General features: G+C 40.4%; 2 protein-coding genes across 6 annotated transcripts in view; both read left to right on the top strand.

The window, feature by feature from the left end:
* Positions 1–23,358, top strand: part of kif13a (kinesin family member 13A) — a 43,039-nt gene extending 19,681 nt beyond the window's left edge. For 2 of the 5 annotated variants that reach the window (XM_015021931.1, XM_015021923.1), the window contains exons 7-40: positions 2,162–2,249; positions 2,744–2,878; positions 2,989–3,101; positions 3,186–3,297; positions 4,230–4,442; positions 4,532–4,642; positions 4,721–4,855; positions 6,177–6,307; positions 6,558–6,644; positions 7,277–7,452; positions 7,634–7,853; positions 8,461–8,623; positions 8,752–8,895; positions 8,978–9,127; positions 9,399–9,563; positions 9,693–9,866; positions 9,963–10,114; positions 10,207–10,339; positions 10,427–10,573; positions 11,780–11,812; positions 13,609–13,708; positions 13,793–13,919; positions 14,009–14,064; positions 14,168–14,292; positions 14,615–14,791; positions 14,881–14,973; positions 15,093–15,245; positions 16,647–16,724; positions 16,804–16,857; positions 17,129–17,216; positions 17,300–17,451; positions 18,876–19,028; positions 19,952–21,134; positions 21,944–23,358. In XM_015021931.1, the coding sequence (XP_014877417.1) occupies positions 2,162–2,249; positions 2,744–2,878; positions 2,989–3,101; positions 3,186–3,297; positions 4,230–4,442; positions 4,532–4,642; positions 4,721–4,855; positions 6,177–6,307; positions 6,558–6,644; positions 7,277–7,452; positions 7,634–7,853; positions 8,461–8,623; positions 8,752–8,895; positions 8,978–9,127; positions 9,399–9,563; positions 9,693–9,866; positions 9,963–10,114; positions 10,207–10,339; positions 10,427–10,573; positions 11,780–11,812; positions 13,609–13,708; positions 13,793–13,919; positions 14,009–14,064; positions 14,168–14,292; positions 14,615–14,791; positions 14,881–14,973; positions 15,093–15,245; positions 16,647–16,724; positions 16,804–16,857; positions 17,129–17,216; positions 17,300–17,451; positions 18,876–19,028; positions 19,952–21,134; positions 21,944–22,116 (5,494 nt within the window). In that variant the 3' untranslated portion in view covers positions 22,117–23,358. The remainder of the gene's footprint in view (positions 1–2,161; positions 2,250–2,743; positions 2,879–2,988; positions 3,102–3,185; positions 3,298–4,229; positions 4,443–4,531; positions 4,643–4,720; positions 4,856–6,176; positions 6,308–6,557; positions 6,645–7,276; positions 7,453–7,633; positions 7,854–8,460; positions 8,624–8,751; positions 8,896–8,977; positions 9,128–9,398; positions 9,564–9,692; positions 9,867–9,962; positions 10,115–10,206; positions 10,340–10,426; positions 10,574–11,779; positions 11,813–13,608; positions 13,709–13,792; positions 13,920–14,008; positions 14,065–14,167; positions 14,293–14,614; positions 14,792–14,880; positions 14,974–15,092; positions 15,246–16,646; positions 16,725–16,803; positions 16,858–17,128; positions 17,217–17,299; positions 17,452–18,875; positions 19,029–19,951; positions 21,135–21,943) is intronic. The other 3 variants (XM_015021939.1, XM_015021947.1, XM_015021955.1) reach the window with 3 other exon arrangements.
* Positions 23,359–24,443: 1,085 nt separating this feature from the next.
* The window catches only part of rbm24b (RNA binding motif protein 24b), an 11,232-nt gene continuing 10,485 nt past the window's right edge, over positions 24,444–25,190 (top strand). The window contains exon 1 of the mRNA XM_015022032.1: positions 24,444–24,768. Within this exon, the coding sequence (XP_014877518.1) occupies positions 24,601–24,768 (168 nt within the window). The 5' untranslated portion in view covers positions 24,444–24,600. The remainder of the gene's footprint in view (positions 24,769–25,190) is intronic.

The raw sequence follows: 25,190 nt of genomic DNA, 5'->3' as shown, positions 1-25,190 counted from the left end.
ATGCAGTGGAGCATCTGTTTCACTTGGGTTAAAAGCAGATATGATACAGACTTATTAATAATTAACAAAGGTAGAACAGGATCAATACTCATATTACCATAATCTTACGCACTAGGTGTTAATGAAAGTCACAACCGGGAAAGATTTAGAAGCTGTTAAAAGTTTCCGTCGTACCTGTTCTACGGTTCGAAGTCCTGTCAAAGAGGTGTCAGTGATGGAGTGATCAGAGTTCCTGTAATGCTGTGCTGCTCACCACTGGTCAGCTGGCTGAAACAACGCTACCAACATTTTTCCTTGCTTAAGAAACAGAAGTTTGGAAATTTGATTAAAGAAAACACATTTACATGAAAGCTGCACTCTATTTAGTAAGTTTTTTAAATAGTTAATTTTCTCTATAATAAATGGCCCCATTGGGCAGCAGTGGCTCAGGAGGCAGAACTTCATCTTGTAAATCGTGGGTATTTGGTCCAAACACAAACTCACTCCATCTTAGTTGTTGTGTCCTTTGGCAAAATACTCCACACGAATATCCCGCTGGTGGTGGTCAGTGGCGCCAATTGAATGGCAGCACTGCTTCTTTCAGTCCGCCCCAGGGCAGCTGTAGCTACAGTGTAGCTTATGACCGTCATCGTGTGAATCTGTGAATGACTGATTGTTATGTAAAGCAGTGTCGAAGCCCTTGGACTTAATGAAGAGCTACACGAATTCAGGCCATTTACCAAATGAAATCACGTTTTATATTTTTATTTAAACTACCGATCTTCATATTAAGGTTGTAACAACTTCAAAGTTTCAAAGTCGATACTGTTACCAAGAGAATACTCTATTCTAAAGACCACTTGACTACAGCTGCATGTTTTTATTTTTTAAGGGGTTTGGCTCTTTCTAGGAAAGCTCAGAAATATCTTATCAATAACAATATGACAATGTTTTATTCTCTTAATTAGTATAAAGCCAGTAAGCATGTCAGAACTATCTAAGTAAGTCTTTATTTTAACATGTGATTTTAGTGTATAGGGAATATAACACTTGGTAGATGTGGTAATATCACCAGTGGAAGTATGAATTCATTAGTGCATGTAATTGTAGAACCGGTTCCTTAACAGTGTAAATATGGACCAAATCCAGCGATAGTGCAGTAAGTTATTCCTGTTTGTTTTTCCCAGAAAGCTTTATGTGACTTTGTCTTTATGTATCAAGGAAAAGCTCTGAAGGTTTTCTATATTCACTCATTGTACACAACTAACAGACAGCAAGCAGCAACACATGGGAAAGCAGGAAAAGCACCACTTTATGCATTTTATATTTTAGGTGTTTTAATCCACAGAGATATATGACAGAAAAGGTTTAGCAAATTTTGAAATTATTTCTTTTTAACTATAAATCTTAACTTTAAATATTAATATGCAATATAGATTATGTGACTTTAGCAAGTCTAATAATATTTTGATTGCTACTTTATTATAAGTATGGAGAATTTAAACAGAATGCAAAAACCTTGAGACAAAAACATGATTTCAGGACGTAAGCTCATGAAGAAGAAAAAAGAGCCATAATGTAGCATAATGTTGCTGAAAAGATTCTGAATTTTCAAAAGAACACAGAAACATTTTATTCGAGTCAGTCCGTCAAACGCCAAACACTTATTAGTACAGCCACAATCTTCACAAACAGACCCCTACCACCGAGCCTCAAAATTACACCCTTTGCTTCTTGTGGTGTTGGGTTTTGTTGATTTGACTGAAATCTGCTGCAAACTCCTGCGCCTGTGTTTTACAAAGCGAAGTCCACTTCAAAGACCTCGCTGCTTGTGACCAATTTTTCTGTAATTTCCGAGAACAGACAAACTCTTTCACAATGTGTATTTTGCAGAGAGTCATGCAGCACACAATGTTTCTGTTGCTTCTTTGTTTACAATTATTGACATACTGAAGCTATAATCTATAGTTGACTCAAAGCGTCGCGTAATCACATAATACGGCATGATCTTTGACATGACGTCCGGTCTAATGTGCCTTTACGTCATTAGGACGAGTTTATATTATTTGGTCTTCAATGAAAGGAGAGTCGATACATTTGTCATAAGAGCTCTCCCATTGTTTTTGAAATAACTAAATTCCTCTGCCCTCCTGATTCCTTCCAACCTTCTCTGTTTTCCCAGGAGCCGCCAGTCCCTCAAAGTTAGGGAACACAAAGTTCTGGGTCCATATGTGGACGGCCTCTCGCAACTTGCTGTTACCAACTTTGAGGTTTGTCTTTCTCTTTTGTGCAGTCGTGACACAGCCAGAGCCGAATCCACTTGGTTATGTTGTTATGATTCATAAAGTGCATCAGAAATACCTTTGTGTAATCAAACCGCTGATTTATTACGGAATAACCATTTAGTTTAAAATCCTCCCATGTCGAAGCCGTAATGAGACATATCCCTGCTGTGGCTACAGTAATGAGGTTGCATGCAGTTTATATGCCAGGCCTTGGCAGGTCCTTCCTCTGTGACGTTAAAACGTCTCCACCCTGTTCCTCTGGGCTCTGTGTTGCCTGTTCTGGGTCCAGTGGATTTTCTACTGCCTGTTGTGACCCAAGCTTGAAGAAATGCCATAACGCCTCATGTGAAAACCTCCAGCATTTACATCAGTCATAACAAGAAGTCTTAAAATTAGTCTCTGAATTTATTGAGCACGCTGACTAAAAAAAAACATTCATTCTCCGTCATTATTTCCTTTTGATTTCCCCCCCCCTTTAGGATATTGAAGTGTTAATGTCTGAAGGAAACAAGTCACGCACAGTCGCAGCAACCAACATGAACGAGGAGAGCAGTCGATCACACGCCGTCTTCAGCATAATCGTCACGCAAACACTCTATGATCTGCAGTCCGGAGTTTGTATTGTTTTGCTTCTCTCACGCCTTTGTGGCTGTGTTTTTTTTTTGTTTTGTTTTTTTTAATTTTCAAAAAACACATTTTGGATCTTTAAATCTGTCTCAAACAGAATTCAGGGGAAAAAGTGAGCAAAATGAGTCTGGTTGACCTGGCAGGAAGTGAGCGTGTGTCCAAAACTGGAGCTGCCGGCGAGCGACTCAAGGAAGGCAGCAATATAAACAAGTATGTTGATTATGTGTTGATTATTATTATGAGATGTCAGGAGAATTTATTTACTGGATGACTGCACTGTTTGTGTTGTTTTAGGTCTCTTACTACATTGGGGTGTGTGATTTCTGCTTTGGCCGATCAGTCTGCGGGGAAGGGGAAGGCCAAGTTTGTGCCTTACAGAGACTCTGTCCTCACCTGGCTGCTGAAGGTTTGAACCCTCCGCTGTTACACATTTTAAGAACTGATTGGTATAATTATCTGAAAGTTTCCGTAGCAAAAACATTATCAAGTAAAAAAAAAAAAAAAAACACCTATATAATATAAATACAAGTGTAATTTGTCTTTATTAAAATAAGACTGAGGATATATAAACACATTTACCCATAATTACGTCTAGTGCCAAATTGCCAGAATGTAAAAAAAACACACACAAATATACAGTTTAATATTCATTCAGACGTGTAATAATAAAGATAAAATATAAATTATTTAGTAATTTTATAGATAATATTTATTTATATTAATACTTTAATCATTTTAAATGTGCAAATAAATAGTTTAGAAACCAAATGAGACACTGATTCAGAAAAATTCACAATTTCTGTAGTTATTTCATAATTAATTTGTAAGTTCATTGTGAAATCACCTAATCTCATTGATTTGACTCTTTAGTCTGACTTGAAATTAGCTAAATTTATATATACAAAAAATCATCTACATATGATTTTATCATGTCTTTTTTGGACCTTCATATTAATTGCTGGGACATTTTAAAGTGTATTTTATGATTTATATCTCATTTAATTGTAGCACGTTCAAGTTCACATTTTTTGTGAATTACTGACAGACTGAAAAGATCAATTGCAGCTTTTTTTTTTTTTTTACTTTCATAATTATAAGTCATTATTGAGACAGACCAAAAATAATTTCAGTATTTATCTCCCACAGAAATTTGCCACTTTTGGGTTTCCAAATTGTGAATATAATTACAAAGTAATTGCTATGGCTTTGAAGGAATTGTGACACTTGTAGATCTCCATATATTTTAACTAGTTATTGACGCCATTAAATTGTTTTTTTTAAGAGAGGTTTGGCACTTGTGTGTCACCATATTTAACAGTATTTTTACCTTGACCTCAGGATAACCTTGGTGGGAACAGTAAGACAGCCATGATCGCCACAGTGAGTCCAGCTGCTGATAACTACGAGGAGACGTTGTCCACGTTGCGTTATGCCGACAGGGCCAAAAGGATTGTCAACCATGCTGTGGTGAATGAAGATCCCAACGCTCGCATCATCAGGGAGCTCAGGGAGGAGGTGGAGAAGCTTCGAGTTCAGCTGTCTCAGGCAGAGGTGAGATGTGGCCCATCACAGATTGCGACTCTGTTCACCAGTCAACAGTGATCGTGATCCGATTCTTTTCCCACTCACTCTTCCGTCAGTCCATGAAGGCACCTGAGCTGAAGGAGAAACTGCAGGAATCTGAGAAACTCATTCAGGAGATGACAGTCACCTGGGAAGAGAAGCTCAGGAAGACCGAGGAGATTGCTACTGTATGGATATGAGTCACTGGAACCTCAGCAGCTGGACTCTGCCTTTCACTGCTGCACTGATATTATCTGTGTTTACAGGAGCGACAGAAGCAACTGGAGAGCATGGGTATCTCTTTGGAGACCTCGGGAATCAAAGTGGGAGAAGACAAGAGTTTCCTGGTCAATCTGAATGCTGATCCTGCCTTGAACGAGCTGCTGGTTTATTATCTGAAGGTAGAACTGTTTCCTCTGTCTTTGCCATCACGACACCGTCACCTCCAGAGTTTGAGATTAAAGTAGCATTTGCTCAGCAATTGCGAGCAAATGTGAGATTTCCAATTTTTGTTCAGCTTTAACGTAATCCGATTTCTCTTTCAAAACAATAATTAAAAAGCTCTAAAAATAGTTCTCCGCAGTCTTCTTGTTATAACTGTTCATTATATCATGAACAAAATTGCCATCTTGCTCTCTGTGCCTGTGTGTGTGTGTTATAGAATATATTTTTGCTGCTTTAAGAACATTTTTAAATTAAGGAAATATTTCAAACTGCCATTACCATGGGATATTTAGTGTGGTTAGCAGAAATAACTCTGTTTTGTAATTGACAAATTTGCAAAAATAAGCAACCAAACCCAAAGAGTTTTGCTCTTGTTTCTTCTAGCCTGACAAGAACAGCTAGCATGCCTCCTTTAAAAACAAGCTGGCTTCCTTTCTAGAAGTTCTTTCTAGAACTTTCTTAAACATTTTTGCTTGTTTGGTTTCTTTTCAAATTCCTCTGTGATACTTAAAATTGCTAACTTTCAGTCTTCTTCATAGCCTCAATTTGTGAAGAGTGTTGTTGTTCCCGCCAGCCTGCTAGAAATCAGGTCTGGTGCGTTCACCAACAGATCAGATTTTATGAGTTTCCCAACCTGCCGATCATCTGAAATTGGGCCAGTTCTGGTCAACAGCTGATTTTTCTAGCTCTTTCTTTCCGAGAGTGAGCTAGAAAACATAGTGACAACCCACTCGTGTTATCAAGTATTACATCATCATGCACAATGTCTGTAAAAACATCCTAACATTGGTGCAACATTTGCTACAGGAGGCAAAACTCCCTTAAAAAAAATACAACTGAGTCATTTATTCAGATAGAAGAGAGAGTAAAATAATTAGTCCAGTAAGAGCAGGCCTGGAACCATTAAACAGCTAGTTGGACCTGTAATAGCAGAAGTATGTGAGAAAACAGTCTGCATGGCGTAGAGAACAACAGCCCTTTGTCTGGCCTCTGCAGTCCAGCCCGGCGTATCTGTGAGGAATGACTAAGGCGATGTGAAATGGGCTAGAACATCCTCTGTTTGCTGGAATGTTTGTGCCCTCTCTGCACAGGCCTTTTTTTTCTCCCCTTTTTACCCCACTTAAATCTGCTCCTCGTTGAATTTTCCCTTTCCCCAACGTAAGGGATTGATTGTTGCATTAAGATTTTTATAAATGTTCTCATGCAATGGGTTAATACATCAGTTTAAATCAGATTTGCTGTTCTGCTTTGATCAATATCTTCTCCATCTGTGTGAAGGAGCACACCCGCGTGGGTGCAGACACCTCTCAGGACATCCAGCTCTTTGGCATCGGGATTCAGCCGGAGCACTGTGCCCTGGACGTCTGCCCAGATGGCGATGTCACCTTGGTGCCCATCGGCAACGCCAGGTGAGCTACTGTAAAGGCTAACTGGGTGCTTGCTATCTCTCTGCCTATCTGTCTGCGCTATGGATGACTGGCCTGCAGAGTTTCTCATGACCTCACTGCTGTGGAAGCTTATGAACTGCTCCTACACTTTGATACTGGAGCTTTGTCTTCCTCCCTCTCGCAAAATGATGGTTTCTGCTGAACTATTCCATTTTTCCCTACTTGTAGATGAAGATTAGAAACTCCACTAACATGTTTGTGTTTTCTGCAGGACCTGTGTGAATGGTACAGTGGTTGACTCCTTGGTGCACCTATGGCATGGAGATCGTATCTTATGGGGAAACAACCACTTCTTCAGGTATGGAGTCCTTCACTGTAATCCAGATGTTAATAGTTGTGAAAGCAAAAGGCAAGCCAAAGCAAGTTTATTTGCGTAGCACCAGTTGTGCAGAAGATAATTCAAAGTACCTTACAGGGAAAATAAAGGAACGTGGAAGAAGAGAATTACAGCAAGATGCAAAATACATAAGAACAAATAATATTATAGTTTGCACATCACATAAAAGAAATAGAAGTACATTTTAATTTCTTTTCTCTGTTTTGATGAGGACTCTGGCAGCTGCATGTTTGATGTGGACTTTGCAGCTCCGTTATAATAACTGACTGAAAATAAAGGCATAAACAAGTTTATGCTGCTGTTATCCACTTGATCCAACCTTCCCCTCCAGTCTCTTAATCAGGATGTTTTTGATGGTTTTGCTGGAAATCAACAAATCAAAGACAGACATTTTTGGTGCGTCACAGGATACACTGCATGTCACTTAAAACCTTTACCGGTTGCTGTCTTAGTCCTTTGGAAAGATCAAAAACTGGACTTTTTGCATGAAAAGGGGGTTGTTGATACATTTATCCATAAACTATCTTTGGCAAAAGTGAAAGGTTGGTCGTGAGTCGTGAAAGGGACTGATTGGGTCTTGCGTTGCCTTTCAGAATCAATTTGCCGAAACGGAAGCGGCGGGACCGTTTGAAGGAGCTGGAGAGAGCTTCACCCAGGGAGAGCTTTGTGGAGGCAGATGTGGAAACGGCCAGCGAGGCTTCCTCCGAGCAGGACTACAGCTATGAGTTTGCCCAGATGGAAGTCATAATGAAGACTCTTGGAAACAATGGTATGATTAGGACGATGCAGCAGCTCTTATTTAAATATCGCAATTCATCCTTGAGTTGTAGACTTTTATATTCTACTTTTCCGACTTCTGCCATCTGTTTCTTTGCAAACTACAACAAAGAAAGTGTATTATTTCATGTTACGCATTGGAATACAAGATCTGTTTCTGTCCACATTCACAGACCCGATGCAGAATGTGGTCCAGGTGCTGGAGAAGCAGTACCTGGAGGAGAAGCGCACTGCTCTCGAGGAGCAAAGGCTCATGTATGAACGGGAGCTGGAGTCGCTACGGCAACAGCTGTCTCCGGAGAAGACACAGCAGTACCACCGAAACAGCAGCGAGCGCCTCGCCTACCCGACACACACTCCCCACGGCAAGCTGAGGCTGTGGACAGAGGAACGGTGAGCAGAGTTTGACCCAAAGATGGAATGAAACACATGCAGACAAACCTGCTGCACTGCCTCCTTGTGGTGTTAAATGGGCATAGCAACTTGACTTGTCATCAATATTACATAAGCAGAAAGAGGCGGAAGAAGATTTATGTGGTAAAAATAAAAGTCATAGCTAAAACTGAACATACTGTTGGTTCTTCTTGTATACAATGCTAGCATTTGTCCTCTAGCACAGCTAATTGCTACAGGAGGTTAGAAAAGTCACAGTTTAAAACTTCCCCAAATAGAAGTGGTGGAATTGCTAATGTTCAACCTTTTCTCCTCAAATATAGACACAACTTTTATATATCACTACTGTTTTTTCATATGGGATGCAACAACTAAGTAAATCAAGTTAGTAAACAACTTTGTCCAGGTTAGTCAGATTTTTTTCTTTCAGATGATTCCAAACAGCTGAATTGCCAAGTACATTTCCGTTTGACTACTATAGATTTAAATATATCTGCAAAGACACTTTCATCTTCTGTATGAACAACATCATAATTCTTCCACCTCATGAATGAACGCTTTGTTCTAATCAGCTGTCTGTATGTCTGTGACACATTCTGTGAGGCAGGGACGAGCTTTTCCGCCAGAGTCTGTCTCGACTCAGGGAGCAGGTCGTCAAGGCCAACACTTTGGTGCGAGAAGCCAACTTTTTGGCTGAGGAAATGAGCAAACTCACCGACTACCAGGTCACCCTTCAGATTCCTGCTGCCAACCTCAGTGCCAACCGCAAGGTCAGACCTCTTGAGCGCCACCTCTTAAAAATACCGCCACCTTTTTTGTGCGGACTGCAAGTCAGGACGAATATGTAAATGTTAAGAGACACACTTCAGATCCTAACCCTTATCTATTTTTGATGTAGCGTGGAGCAATCGTGAGCGAGCCAGCCATTCAGGTACGTAGGAAAGGAAAGGGGACCCAGGTGTGGACCATTGAGAAGCTGGAGAACAAACTGGTCGACATGAGAGACCATTACAGAGACTGGAAAGAAGGCAAAGAGGAACAGGTGAAAAACAAAATACAGAAGGAGTGAGCATAACATCAGATTAAAAAAAGAGACAAATGACTCTTCTTCTGTCTTTTCACAGCATAACAAATCAAACAGAAAGAGCTGTGATTCTTTCTACGAGGGCCAAGAGAACCACAACCTGATCGGCGTGGCCAATATTTTTCTAGAGTGCCTTTTCCATGATGTCAAATTACAATATGCTGTCCCAATCATCAGCCAGCAGGGAGAGGTGAAAATAATAATGCAAATTTCTTGCAAAGAAGTTGTAAAGAAACGATATTGACTTTTTCATAATGTGTAAAGCTCAGATATACATACCCAGAAGACTTGTGACTGTAAATGTAGTTCGTTTGTAAAAATATACTTAAACATCTATGACTTTTCTTTCACTTTACAATTATGCACTGCAGCCTGTTGTTCAAACACATATGCTTGTTATACAGCGGAAAGTTTTGCTTTTGCTCTACTTTGAAAACCATGTTTTTTGTCATTGTGTTCAGGTAGCAGGCAGGTTGCACGTGGAGCTCATGCGGGTGAGCGGATCGGTACCGGAGCGCCTCTCCGGGGGAGACGACTCGTCGGAGAACTCCAGTGAAAGCAGCTGCTATGAGGTCATGGACACCAACGGGGAGATTGTGCACATGGCCAGAAGGCTCACCTGTAGGGTAAAAGACACCTTTTACCTCTAGAACCAGAGAGATATAGGGGTCATCTGCCATTTCATTCTAAGGATTAATTACTGGGATTACCAGCAAACATAATCTGCATCCTGTTTGTTTTCCTCGCCGCTGCAGGTGAGGATCAAGGAGGCCACGGGACTGCCGCTCAACCTGTCCAACTTTGTCTTCTGTCAGTACACCTTCTGGGAGCACAGCGAGCCCACCGTGGCTCCTCCCATGGTCAGCCCAGATGCTCCCTCCCCTCGAAGCCCAGATTCTCAGTTTACAGTCCAGTTTGATCACTCCAAAGTATGGGAAAAAAAACTCCTTACACTAGACAAAATAAAGACTCTTATTTCCCTTTTAATATTAAACTAATATTAAAAACATTTTTGTTTCATGCAGGACCATGTTGTGCATGTGACAGATGAGTTTTTGGAGTTTATATCAGATGGTGCTTTGGCTATCGAAGTGTGGGGCCACCGCTGTGCCGGGAACGGCCGTGCGCCCTGGGAGTTAGACGTTCTGGAGGCAAAGACCCAGACGCTCCGAGACAGGTACTATGGGCCTCCTGGCCTCTGAAGGTAATACCTGAGGCTCAGACTTTACACCAGGCTCAATCCCTGCTGCTGCTGCTGCTTGTTGAAAGGTGGAACGAAGTGTCTCGCAGGATCGAGCTGTGGATCTCCATCCAGGAGCTGAATGAGCAGGGGGAGTACACGTCTGTGGAGCTGCAACCTTCAAAGGACGTCAGCACGGGAGGCATCTTCCAACTCAGACAGGTCAGAGGAAGATAAGGGAGGGGATCCTACTTCATCTTAAGACTGACGGAGCGACGGCAAACACGTGCAACATGTCTGTGTGAGCAGGGTCATTCCAGGAGACTCCAGGTGTGTGTGAAGCCGGTACAGAACTCGGGCACACTGCCTCTGCTGGTGGAGGCTGTGCTGTCTGTGTCGATCGGCTGCGTGTCGGCTCGCTCCACTAAGCTGCAAAGACCACTGGACAGCTACCAGGTCTGTGAAAAGCACGTTTTTAAAGTCTGAACAGCCTGTACATGTGTTGGACTAAATAGGCTTGACATCAATGGGAGGGTGTGCAAAGGGATGAAAGCAGATATCTGTCTGAGAACAGCATGCTCACATTGTGCCAGAGTTATACAATATCGTGCTGAATCAGCCTGTGTAGGTTTATATCATTGGAGAAAAGCAACTCGGGTGTGCTGCTGGGTTCCTGTATTAGATTCACATGGATTTTCTGTTAATGCTTTCAGGGTTTCTGGCTTCTCTGTGTTGCCTTTAAGAGGCTTTTCAATCTGGGTGAAAAAAAATTTACTTTTACATGGTTTCTTGAAAATCAAATGGAAAAAAAAAAAAAGCAAAACCTGGTTATAAATCATTAAAGATACACTATTATATGTGTGGGGGAAATTTTTTTTAAAACATTTAGTTCACATGGCAATGGATATTTAACTAATTTAATGGATATTTAATTAATTTAATATTTTAGACTTGGTTTTACCATTGTTTTTCATTACTTCCAATTTGACAGTTTTCTGATATATTCTTAACATAAATTATTTAATATTATGTATATATTATTTAAATACTCTGTCAATATTTTCTTTACTTCTGCACATTTCTTTATATATTTTACTTTTTTCTCCTTTATTTTTATTCTCTAATTATGTTTTATAGTAACATAGCTTTCCCTATTACTTGAATGTTGTTGTTTTTTTTGTCTGAATACCATTAGGGACACTTATTGGCATACGTTTACAATCTTTGACTGATTAAATAAAATATAAAATGTATCAAAGTATGTATTGTTGGTTGACGCTCCCATTATAATACCAAAAGTAGTAGTAGGATATTTTAAGCCATTTAATATATAAGAATCCAATTTCCAAGTATTAGACCTGCTGATTATCGACCACAAACGAAAATAGAAATTTTGCAGATTCCAATTGCTGGACTATTGATTAGTGCTGCTCTCATTTTGTTCCTTGACTTCCCAGAGGCAGGCTGTCAGTACAGTAGGCTTGTCATTACAATTTTAGTTTTGTTACAAATTCACCATTGTGTCCTAAGCAACATTTTTGTCTTATCTTTTATAATAACAAAATAAATAATTGGGATTTGTAGATGTTTTGCTCCTAGTTTTACTCCTAGTTTTTGCTCTGGTTTCCTCACCTTTGACTGAGTGTCCTCTCCCCTTGCCAGAAAGAGGCGGAAGACGATATGGATAGTTATCAGGTACCCTCCATGTCTCCTCCTGCTGCTGTTCTCCACCTCATAGTTCACTACGCAGCATGAGGGAGGCCAATTGATCATGTGTTCGTAAAGGCAACTCCCTCGTTTGACTAAAAAAAAAACATGCTTTATTAAACGGCATCTGTAAACATGTGGATGATTTTTGACGCTGTAATTATCCATTGCACCAGCAGTTTGTTGATGTGAAAAACAGCTCCACCCGCGGCTGAGCTGGCACACCCGGAGCAGCATGTCTGCCAGGGTCTCATCCCTTGCTCAATTTTCTTTCCACTTCAGGACGTGCACATTGATGCCACTTATTGCATGTCACCGCTGAATAGCTGAAGTAACAACCCTCGCTTACACCCATCGACATTGCATGGCCGCATTATTTACTGCACATTGCATGGTGAAAGTGTGCTGATGTCAGAGGCATAACTTGTTTGGCTTTGAGGTCTGTTGAGTAAAAAGCCGTGCTGCAGATGGAAATCGGCTCACTGCTGTCTGGTCTGTGGTTCTGTGACAATGGCAGACCGATGTGCCTTATAATCAGGTAGGACTCAGGGTAATAATTGTAGACGAGGAGGGCATGCAAATGTGCGACTGACGTTTATGGGTTACTAGAGGTTTAAGAAGGGTTTCAAACAAAAGTATTTTTTACCTGTTTGACTGTTTTTAACTCAGACGACCACAAACTTTAATGTGGGTTTAATGTTGTAGACAAACACAACGTGTGCATATTTAAAAAGTGAAAGAAATCAATGTATGTTTTTAAAGTCTTTTCTTATTATAGAAATTTGAAAAGTGACATAAAGTTTATTTCAACCACCTTTACTGTAATACCCCTAGATGTGTAAATAGGTAAATGCATAGTGGAAGTTTCTCTGAGTATAAATAAAGCTCTTTGCTTAAGTTCTCAGAGGTTTGTTGGAAAACATTAGTCAATATATAGAACAAGGAGCATAGCAGAAAGGTCAGGTATAACACTGGACAGAACGTTAAAGTAGGGTTTATTTTATAAAATAATATTTTGAGCTTTGGACATGTCACAGAAAACTGCTTTAATTCCTTATTCTGAATTAGAAGGAGCACAGCATAACTGCAAGCCTGCCACAATGTGTCCTTTCACCTAAACTAAAGGTTTTGGTAGGGCAATCCTGCAAAAAGCCAGTTTCAAGTCAAGAAAGTATTGAAACTAGAGTGGAGGTTCACCTTAAAGCAGGACAGCAACTCTTGCCATTTGTTTCGGTCAAAGCATACTCATGTGTGAGATGGCCCAGTCTAAGTTCAGACCTAAAACCAATTACTAACAAATGAATTGTTGTGAACAGACAGTTTCCACCCAGTCTTACTGACCAGCAGATATTTTTAAAGCTACAGAATTGGGAAAAGTTTCGGTCTCCAGACATGCAAAGTTGTTGCCACGCAAAATGTATTCCACACTTAGCAAGAAATGTTTCCAAACAATTTATGATTCACCATTATCCTCTACTTTGTGTTGGTCTATCACATAGAACGTCAATAAAAGACCTTGAGAGGTGTTGTTAAGGGACAAAAAAGGTTCATGGGACATGAAGACCTTTGTAAGGCACTGTCGATCATGCAGTAACATGTGCTTTTAATTTTAACACCTTCAGTTTATTTCTTAATTGTGAATGCTTTATCAAGAAAGAGTAATGGTACTCAGATAAGTGAGACCTGTAAGCACTCACTTCACCTAGGGAAGCACTAGCCTGTTCCCTGCAGCAGGTCATCTGCCCCATTTAGCCAGCTGACATTGATTCTCTGTCTGGCTCCAGGAGGAAGACCTGAACTGCGTGAGAGAGCGCTGGTCAGACGCCCTCATCAAACGCCGGGAGTATCTTGATGAGCAAATCAAGAAAATCATCAACAAACACGGTCGGTTCGAGGACTTGCGCGGCCGAAAGGGAAGCAATCAGTGACGTTTCGATTAAAACTCTGTTCTTGGTTTTGTGTTTTCAGAAAAGTCGGAGGAGGACGTGGAGAGGGAGGCCCGGCTGGTGGAGCAGTGGGTCGGCCTGACTGAGGAGAGGAACGCAGTGCTGGTGCCGGCAGCTGGCAGCGGCATCCCCGGAGCTCCTGCAGACTGGTAAGAAAGAAAAATACGCACACACTCTATTTAGTTTTGATGTACCCTTTTGACTTTTCCAAGCATTAACTATATTAATCTGCATATAGGATCCCACCTGCAGGGATGGAGGCTCACATTCCTGTCCTATTTCTGGATTTAAATGGTGAGTGAGGATAAAACCACTTTATTCACAGCTTCCTCCTTGTCTTTCCAAACTCTAAGCTTTTTTTTTTTTTCTTCTTTTTGCTGTTGGTTTTTTCCGCCAGCGGATAATCTGACAGTGAATGAGCAGCTGACGGGACCACACACTGCTGGAGTTAACTCTATCCTGCCCAAAGAGCATGGCAGCCAGTTTTTCTACCTGCCTATCATCAGACACAGCAATGAGGAGGTGAGCAGTGAATATACTGCCCTCTGGTGGCGCAAATACAGAAAAAGGCCTTTGAGTTGGAAGAAAAATGTTTTGTAAACATTTTAATGTTGTGAATATATTTTTAATTTTATTATTAACAAAAAAAAAAAAACTGAACCCCAACAAAAACTGTGCAGTTATCTCTGATATATTTACTATGTGAAACTGTCCTAAAAGTACAATCACACTCAGAAACCCAACTCCGTGTTTCTGAACGAGCTGTTAGCCACTCACAGCTTCCTTCTGTGCGATTGTCTCTGGAACTGCATGTATCAAAAACTCGGTTCCTGTGCCCCACCAGGTGCTGGCTGTGTGTTCCTGGGACTCGTCGATCCACGACTCTGTGCACCTCAACCGGGTCACGTCACCCAACGAGCGCATCTACCTGATCATTAAAGCCACCGTGCAGCTCAGCCACCCGTCCTCCATGGAGCTGGTCCTCCGCAAGAGGATTGCTGTCAACATCTACAACAAGCAGGTCAGTACTCTGGGAATGGGTCAGAGGTCGAAAACATGGAGGCTTCCTGTGGTGAGTTGTGTTTTATGCTTCTGGTTTGTTTCACTCAGAGTTTCACTCAGAGTCTCAAGAGGAGGATGTCTCAAAAGAACATGCTTTCCTCCTGCGGTGTCATCTATGAGATTGTTTCCAACATACCAAAGGTACGGCGCTGAGTCATGCTTACAAATACATGAATTTAAAACCATATTGAGGTTCCTCAACATATTACTAAAGGCTCAGAGTTTTATCTTTATCATCATTTTCTCTCCTGTCCCTTCAGGCATCAGAGGAGCCAGAGGAGAGAGAAACCTTAGCCCTCATGGCTGCTCGAGGCGACAGTGAAGAAACTCAGGATGGAGACACATACATAGAGAAATACACCAGAGGGGTTCTGGAAGTGGAGAACATTTTGAGCTTAGAGAGACTAAGACAGGTATGAGACACACTGATTTACTCTCTGACACACACAGGTGTCACAAATGTAACCTGGTTCAGCTGATTCCGGTAATGTAAACCACAGTTTGGACTGAAGCAGCTGAATGCAGTTTTTGCAGATGACTGAGTTAAAATGTTCCTGTGCATCTCATAGGTACATTTACAAGTGTCAAGATGCACCAAGATTTAAACAGGTTTCAAAACTGTCCCTAAGGTTTAAAGTCATTTTAATGAAATGTCAGGAGTTATTGGTGGTGAAGTGCTTCCCCACCTCCCACTGCACGCTGTGGGCTGAAAGAGTGCTGCCTTTTCCTCTCATACAGAAAGTCATATCTGATTGTTTAGAACTGCATGTAAAATAATTTATTTTTAGTCCCCTTTTTTGTTTAAATGCTGTAATATTTTTACTTAGTTGCTGCTCCATAAGACTCTCATACACTGTTCAAACAGTTCTTGTATGATAGTTTGGAAACACAGTCACAAACAATGATGCTGGATTACTTTGTTAGTAATTCAGCAAAAAATAAAGAAAAAGCAAAAGCTCAAATAGAACTCAATTCTATTTGAATTGTGCCATCTTCAGCATCTTATTTGCTTAAGGTGGTATATTACAAGCTACTTCCAGTGATCGTGGTTCGAGCTCTGTTTTCGTTTCTCCTATGAAAAGACAAGGAGAAGAGATATCTGTTAGACTCACAGAGCCACATTTGGTTGTGTTCGTCAAAGGAAATTTCTTAGTCATCGGTTGTTGGAGAAATGTCTTCAAGGCCGGTTCAGATTGACATGTGATCAGTATGAAATATATTGTGCCAGAAAGCTGCTTTTTGTACTCATCTTGGAAATTACCAAAGTCCAAAAGTAAGAAATGGTGAAGTGGTGAACTGACTGGCAGTGTTCTCTTCAGCCTGTCATAGTTCCCCTGAACACTGGAAATAAATTGACAACTTTTTTGCTGGCTGTTTAAATTTGGATGGTCCTTCAATTTCCCAGAAAAGAAGGTTAAAAACTTGACATTTTTTTTAACTCATATATCCTGTCTAAATTGAACCTAAACAAAGATGTTAAAGGTCAGGGCTTGGTTAGCTAATTTAATCTATGACCAGGCTTTAAGCTGTATTTGGATATGAATAGACATCTTTATCTAGTCACCTTTTCACACTTTCTAAATGCAGTGCAAAGTCATCCTTTCAAGAAAACTTTGCTCTGGAGGCTGATTCTCTTTTAAAGTTCAATGTAAATAAACAAACTGCCTTGACCAGTACTTTGCTGCTGCTATTTTTTGCCTGGACATTAACAGCATTAGGCTCTCTATATATAAGTTCATAAAGAGTCAGAAGATCACAGACTGCAGATCTGCCTAGAGCAGCAGAAACAGATCTGTCCTTGTGTTTCTTCGCAGGCTGTGACGGTGAAGGAAGCGCTTGCAGCTAAAGGGAGACATTTGCGAAGGAGCGCAAGCACACCAAATGTACAGCATGTAATTAACACAACCTTTTGCAGCTGAACACATGCAATTTATGGTGTGAGGAAGTCACTTTTTTTCCCTTTGTCCGCAGTCTTCGTGCAGTAAAATAGACCTGACTGAGGATGAAGATGGCAGGACTCATCAGGCATGGCTTAACCTCATTTAAAGCACTCATTTTTTATTATTATTGTGCTGGTAAAAGTACATCCAAAAATAAGAAATCTGTATCAGGAGATTTGAAGAGATTATAACAAAGTTATAACTGTTTTTATTTTTTATTGGAAAATGATTACACTTTTGCTGAGACACATTCTTTGATCGATTTGAATGTTTCAAATAATTCTGTGCTAAACCCAAGTGAATAAAATGCCTCATAAACCTCATGATATCTTCTGGGACTGTGTATTGTTGCATAGGAGCTCTGTGATCATGCGGACAGCTCCAATTGCAACCCTCAAGATGTCTCCCTTTGCACCACACCCATTAAAAACAATCAGAACTCAGGTAAAGCAGAACAAAGTCAGCCACGTCAACTGCATTTTGACAACATGCACAAAAACGATCATTTATTTAATATTTCCACACAGGATCGGGTCCAGAGAGTTCCACCTTCTTCAGCGCCAGCCCCTTCAAAGCTCTTTCCCCTCAGCCACCCAAATTCCTCAAGTCTTTGCTTCCTGTCAAAGAGGAGAACAAGGCAAAGAAAGCACTGGAGGCTCGGCCGCTGCTGGGAATGACGGTAAAGAGGGCATGACTTCAATCTGTTTCTTTGAGGATTCATGTCTTATATTTTCCTCCTTACGCCATTTGATTCTTCCTCAGCTCCATGTATCATTGTTTTGTCCGTCCTGACTTTTTACATCTCACCTGGCACCCCATTAAAATTCCATTTTAAACTTGTTTTTAAAAAAAGAAAAAAAAGAAAAAGGCGAACGGAAAGAAAAGATCCTCCACATTATTTGGAATATCCCATTGGCCAAAGAATAACTCGAAGCTAAAAATATTCTCTTCAGTTAACAAAAATCCTGCTGCCTGCAGTCTTTTGTGTGATTATGTTTGTAATTATTGAATGTTCCAGTATGTGACTGCTCTGACCAATTGAAATAACTATGATTTATTTTGTTTTTATTGGTAAAGTGTCCTAAATTAGGTTTATGTTAAGTTAATTTGATGTAAGCAGTCTTAAAACAGCTGAATGAAAACACTAAACAGCATTACATTGATACATCATTTGTAGCATTTTAAGCTAAGCTAAGAAACTGATCATAATCAGTAGGTCTTCAGGCTTCGCTGAAAGTTTTTCTTTGGACTTTGCCAGGTTATTTACTCTTTTTCCTATATAATAAGTTCTCCACAGATGTAAATATCAGAATGAATGCTCTATAGTATAGGTTACAACTCTTTATAGAGCATAAGCACCTGTGCAACATCTGTATCTCATACACATCTTGAGGCAAAGACGTCATATAAAATTTCGATAAACACGCTCAAATTTGCTCAGCAGGTCTAATGAAAAGAATGAGGCACCCAAGACCAAACTTTATTACTGTTGTCAAACTTTCTGGCACACTGTTGACAAGAGAAGTGCATATGACTTCAATTTAAAATCAGTGTGTGTATAAAAATTTAAATCGTTCATAAGTGGCTGGATTAAGTTGAGGAAATACAAATTGTATCTTTTTGTCGCATTTCTTTAAATAAACTACAATTCATTTTACCAAAAGCATCTCTGTTGTTTGGCGTGAAACAACAGAACATCTGCTCATCCTGATGGTTGTTGGGACTTGAGTCAGTCTTAGTTGAGCGTCCTACGAAGGAAACTTCTTTTGTCTGAAAATTGTCAAATGCTTTCACTGAAAATAATAATAAAAAAAAAATTTTAAATCAGCAAAAGTCCAAAGATTAACTTGACAACCTATTGATTAATAATTACAACTTATCATTTTTTGGACGCAAAATACAAGAAATAAATCAGTAACATATTTGCACTATTCTGCATGTTTATTGCAACAAAACGCTCCTGCACCTCTAATTTAGGGCACTTCATGCACTGTTTTTGTGAAATAGTAAACTGCATGGCACTAACTGTGTAACCAGCCCACCCCGCTCCATGCATGCTGTGTGAGTGTGAAGCGTGTGCTGTCGTTCTGACCCATCTTGCAGAGCATGCGCTCACTTGTGGACAGCCCTGCACTGCTCCCCTCTCCCTGCTCCTGGCGCCGACCCAGGGCAGGCAGCGAGGGCCACTGCAAGCCTTCCACCCCCACCTCCGCTGTCACCAGCAGGCAGCTCAGCCGCACACAGTCACTCACTGCTGTAAGTGCTTCACCAACATACATATGCGGGCCGTAAACATACAGCTGCACTTTCCTGACACATGCTGGCTCATTAGCTGCTTACGACAGTGGCGTCACACTGTGTTCTTACTTTGATTGACTCTACTTAGAGAGCCTCAGCTGCTCCCTGAGCTGCTGCTGCTACTACACGAGTCATTCTGTGAACTATGAGTCACACAACTCGGCGACATTTTTAGGTGGTTGATCATAAATTTACATTTACAGCTCATGCAGACAGGAGGAGGTTAGAGGTACCAAGAATATCAGATTGTTTTTCTTTTTTGTTGTTGTTGAGAAATCATATTTACAGCTAATATTTTTGTGGCCACCTTTCATGTTACATACATTCTATGATTCAAAATTAAAACCAACATCTGTTTGAGAGAAAAAACAATCATATCTAGTCTTCTCAATTCCATACCTGTGATCAATAATCGTAAATCTAATCAATCGGGTTAATGAAATGTAGGCTCAGTACCTGCTGATAGGCAGTTATTTTCAAAAGGTGCTTTTATTCTGACAAACAAGTCTCATTAGAATGGACAAGAGATTAATTCCTGTATTTTTCTATTGGTAACACTGTTTTGTTTTTAAGATTAATTGCACAGGATATATGTCAGATTAAAGGTAAAAACTAATCACAATCACAGTGTAATAGTGGGATTGTCACTATTTTTGCCATCCCCCAAAAAACTAGTATAGGAGATCAAAACACCAATCTTCAGGTTGAACGCATGACCTCACTTGTTCTTGCATGACAGAATCCATAAATCATGTTTCCATTTCATCATCACTGACTATTTTCATGGCCTCCATCCTCTTTGTAACTCTGACTGATTACATAGATCACAGTACTACATAAGCTAAGTTCCACTTTTGTCTTACTGCCTCTGTTTTGATCAGCACGACTCTGAGGACGAGGACGCGGATGTCTCTCTGAATCTAAATCGGGGCCCACTGGACCAAAGCACCTACCAGAGTTACATCCCAGAGGACTTTGCAAACTTTGAGATATACAACGCCACTCTGGAGAGCCATGACGGGTTTCGCTCTGACTCGAAGGGAAGCCGGTGTGGAGGTGGGAGCGGTGACAGGGACGTGTCCCGAAGCCCCACGGCCAGCAGCTGCACCAGCGGCTACTTTTCCCACAGTGAATCCAATGCCACTCTGTCCGACGTGCCTTTCAGCACCAGTGAAAGCTCCGACCACCTGAGCTGTCCCTCCAGAGAGTCCCACGACCCTGCTGGGCGAAGCTCTGCACAGACCAAAAGTGTTGCAGCAGGGGGCAACGTGGAGCAGCCTCCTTCAGCGTGTGGTGCTTGTGAACAGCTCATCCATCCACCCTCTTCACCTGTCACTATTCCTAACTGCACAAGTAAGCAGCACAGTGTCCCACTGCCTCATAATTGTATCCTCAGCACCAGCCAGGAGTTCACTGACTTTAAAGGGGCTGATGACAGTGTTGGAGAAGGGGATTTGGCTCATTTTACTGAGAAATGGGGACAGGATGGTTTGGAAATTTCTACAAGCCACCCGAAGGAACCAGAACATGTAAAGACTCACGACAATGACAATCAGCTCTCGTCTGACACTGACAATGTAATATTCAGATGTCCTAACGTCGCAAACCCTGCCAGCATAGCTGTGTCTAGCGCCAACACGAAAGTACCGAGCACTTCGTTAAACGCCCCAATCACTGCACCCGATAGAGGCCTGACCCTGACCTCCTCCTCCAAAGATCCCTCTACATCACTCCCACTTCCAGCGTCAGCGTCTGAAATCAAACCTTTACCAACAGCGCGATCCTCTGGCCCAGCTCAAAGAGCGGGAGGAGAGCCTCCTATCCAGGAACCAGCGCAGGGAGATCTGCCTCACGGGAGCCCCTGCCCCAGTCCGAACCCCAGCAGCGCAGAGCCCTCCGGAGACTCCAGCGGGGATGAGAGCACCCCTGTAGCTCAGCTTCCTGACTGGATGGCACCTGGGGAGCAGGTGTGGGTAGGGAAGAGAAGAGGAACAGTCTATTATGTAGGAGGAGTGGAGTTCGCAAAGGGGATCTGGATTGGTGTCAAGCTGGATGTGGCAATGGGTAAGTAACATGTTTGCGTTCACGGAGCGAAATTAATTTTCTAACATTACCGGTTTACATGTGGTTCTTATTTTATTTATTTTTTTGTTGAAACTGCATGGCCCAACTAAAGGCACACTTTTAGTTTTCAAAGGGAGAAGAGAGAAATGTACTGGCTCACCAACAGTGGCAGTACATTCCTCGGCCGATTATGATCGGTGTCCGATCGATCGCCACACCTCTATTAAGTACACATCATTCTGACTCTACAACACTTTTTTATTAAAAACATTTTTGTAATTTTTTTTTTTTTTTTCCAAAGCGAAAATAACCAATAGAAAAAGTTACAATGAAAGTTGCTATTCATGTTGTGGTAAACTATGTATTCAGTATTTAAGAAAGCATTTTTTTTATATTCATTACTAATATACAGCGCTGGAGAAAAAAAAAATGAAGAGGCCACTGCATTGAACCCCATTGAAAACCTCGTGGTTATTCCAGCAAATACTGATTTGCTGAACTATGAAGTATTGTTGTTTCTAAATGAACATGAACTTGTTTTCTTTGTATTATGTGGGGTCTGAAAGCACTGCATCTTTTTTGTTATTTTTTTCTCATTTTCTGCAAAAAAATACCACATTTCTGCTTTGATTTTCAGAGACACGTTGTCAGTAGTTCATAGAATACAAGAACAATGTTCATTTTACTCAGACATATAAATATAAAAAGTAAAATCAGAGAAACTGATAATTATAAGTGATCTCAAATTTGTTTCCATAGCTGCATTAACTCTTTCCTTAATACTAGTAAGCACTTATATTCTTCTCTAGGTAAGCACAACGGGACTGTCCAAGGCAGAGTGTACTTCCGCTGTCCCCCAGGCCACGGTGTGTTTGTCAAACCATCTCGGCTCACCAGAGGGCCTCCCTCCATGGAAACAGAACCCCAGACTTTCATCAAACAGGACCCAAAGAAGAACTTGCTCTCTGAGGGATGTGAATGACCCAGGAGTGACTCCTCTCCTTCACGTCCCGAGTCTGACCCCGACGGCTAACTTCTGACCACTGATGTGCTGTTTGTGTGGATGCTTTGCTCAAAGGCATATCTTACCTGTGCATTTAATGAAGTATTTTTTGTAGTTGCTGTTCACTGAAAAAACAAACAAAATCACTATGCACATATCTGAGTTTTCTATATGCTCATATTTTTATAGAGGACTCGACTTTTATCTGGGAATATTATCCGCCTAAGTTTTCTTACATTGCTTCTGAAGAATATATGTAATATTTTTGTATTACAGAACGCGACCCTCTCTGAGGCTCATCATGAAGTGATCTGGGATTCGAAGATTAAGAATGTACTACTGTTCATAAACTTTTGATATTTACGTCAATATGTTACGTCAGGGCTAACCAAAGAACTACGGTTCCATATCTGCTGTTACAAGTGTTATGTTGTATTTTTTTTTTCCTATTGTATCTACACATGGACACCCTCACTATAAATCGACATGTCCTCGTAAAGCTTAGTGCCATATCTGTAGGAGCAATGCCACGTAAAGTTGAAACAGGAGAAATCTGCCAAACCTGGGAGCAGCTTTCAGCGTTCGCTGGCAGGAATTACCCTGTTGATGTACTGTAACACTGTGGAGGAAATAAATCCCGTTCGGCTTGAGACTGAATGAGAAAAGGTTGCACTGGAAAGGATTCTTGGGAAGCTCTCCGACTGTCTTCCATACAGGACAGATTAAACGTTCGTAACCCTGACGACTGTGAGTGATTGCTCAGAAGCCTGGATATACAAATATATGCCTTATTGTGTTATTTGCAAAGACACCCCCTGTATAATTAGCTATAAATCATATCAAAAGAGTATGGACCTTATGTGAAATGCAGAATACGATCCTTCCTGTCATGGTGGATTGGATGAATATTTAGAAACAACAGATTTATTAAGGTAAGAAGATTACTTTTCCTCTAAAGTTTTTTTTTTTAATGAAAGTTATAACCTGTCCAGAAAAATAATCAAGCTGCAATTTCACTTAAACATAACAAACCCAAGACCTTACTTTAAAGAAGAGAACAAAGCTGCTCTCCCTAATAAGGAGTTGTTAATGTAAATGTATTTGAACATAGTATTTACACTATTGTACAGAATTGTATTTATAATGTATCTTGTTGGTACACAGTGTTCTAGAATAGAACATTTACAATCAGTTTTTGTGTGTTGTCTCTTCATTTAAAAAGAAGAAAAGAAAAAAAGCATCGCTGTTTGAGCATAATGCTTCATTATGTGTGGTTTCAGACATTCAGGACACAGCCATCAATTAGAGGTGGAACAAATTTTGCATTTTAAGACCTTATTCCCTGTGCCGTTATTTGCGTGATAGACGTTATGCCAGTCAGACTGCTTTTTATGTTGCTGTTTTTTTAATAAAAGATGTCAAATTTGTTCCTCCATCCACCATCCATCCGGCTGCTCAGTCATCAGTCTGTCCGTCTGTATGTTGTCCATCCATCACCCAGTCTGTTATCTCATTTGTCTCTCTGTCTGTGATCTCTACAAAGAAATGAATAGGACTTTTGACGTATTGAAATATTTTGGTCTGCAGTTGTCATTTTTGCCCTCAGTCAACCTAAAAACATTTTTAGAGCCACAAAAGCAACATGGCGCTTCAAGACAATATAGCTTGTATTTGTACTATCTATATGTCATTTTTTTCACATTTATTTGTTTTAAGGCCTAATACATTTTCTTAAATTCAAATTTAGTATTACATTACTTAAAATAATTCAAAAGCATGTATATTCTGGAACATATTGATAAAAATGATAAGAAAGCATATTCCTTACACTATTACTCTTCTTTTTTGGGAATGTTAATTAAAAATCACTACTGAAAAACTGCTAAGGTTAGTATTTTACAATTATCGATGTATTTTCGAACATTGCTCTATTCGCTAGCATTTTTGGACTAAAAGCTACAGTAGTGGGTCACATGCAGACCCCTGATTTAGGGGAATGTATGTTTACAGCAGTGCATCCATAATTTTAAACAGAGTAAATTGTAGCATTTCCAATAATAATAATAACAATCTTAAGCTGAACAGATTTACACTTATACACCGAGATGCAAAGTTTGAAAAACTCTATCAGAGTGAAAAAAAACAAAAACTCCTTGTCGATGTTTAAAGCGTTCCAGGCCTCTGGCCTCCATTGAGTGTCCTTGCCACTGTTGCAGCAGCTGTGCGACAGTAGGCAGCCTGAACTCTGAGTGGTGGTCTGCAGATGTGGGTGGAGTTAAGTTTCTGTGTCACACGAGCTGACAACTGGGAGAGCTTCACAACAAACTAACAGGTGTCCTCCTCCTGCTTCAGGTCCTCTGCCAGTCCGTCACACCACCTCACCGACCAGCCACACGCGTTTCCTTCCCGTTTAGTTTAACCCCAAAAGAAAAACTCCGACCGGGACAATTTAATCCACAAATCATGCACTCGGCACAGAAAGACACTACCTTCACCAAGATCTTCGTGGGAGGCCTTCCTTATCACACCACTGACTCCAGCCTGAGAAAGTATTTTGAAGTGTTTGGAGACATCGAGGAGGCTGTTGTTATCACCGATCGGCAGACGGGGAAATCCAGAGGTTATGGATTTGTAAGTACAAACCTGCTGATGTAACTGAAACAGCTTTTCTAGCCTGGAGGCACATTTTGAATTTGCCATATGATTAGGAATCGTTCGTGGCAAATTCAATACTTGTTGTCTGCTTGGCTTCTTTTCTAATTATTTATTTATTTTTTTGGTACACAACAGAAAATAAAACTGCCCAGCCTATACCAGAACTCCTTAAAAACTAAATGAAACAAAAATAAGAAATCGGTAACTGCAGTAAACAATTTCTTGCCAATAGTTTTTGAGTTGGATTATGATACGGCTTATTGTTAAATTAAATGTGTGTTGAGTTTTTAGAAAAGTATTAGTTTTATGCATTATATATATATATATATATATATATATATATATATATATATATATATATATATATATATATATATATTTTTTTTTTTCTCTCTCTC

The sequence above is a fragment of the Poecilia latipinna genome, unplaced genomic scaffold (genome assembly GCF_001443285.1).
Source record: "Poecilia latipinna isolate Pla-1442-1.1 unplaced genomic scaffold, P_latipinna-1.0 Scaffold86, whole genome shotgun sequence".
NCBI lineage: Eukaryota > Metazoa > Chordata > Actinopteri > Cyprinodontiformes > Poeciliidae > Poecilia > Poecilia latipinna.
Note: the sequence above shows the minus strand (reverse complement) of the source record. Positions and strands in the feature narration are given on the sequence as shown.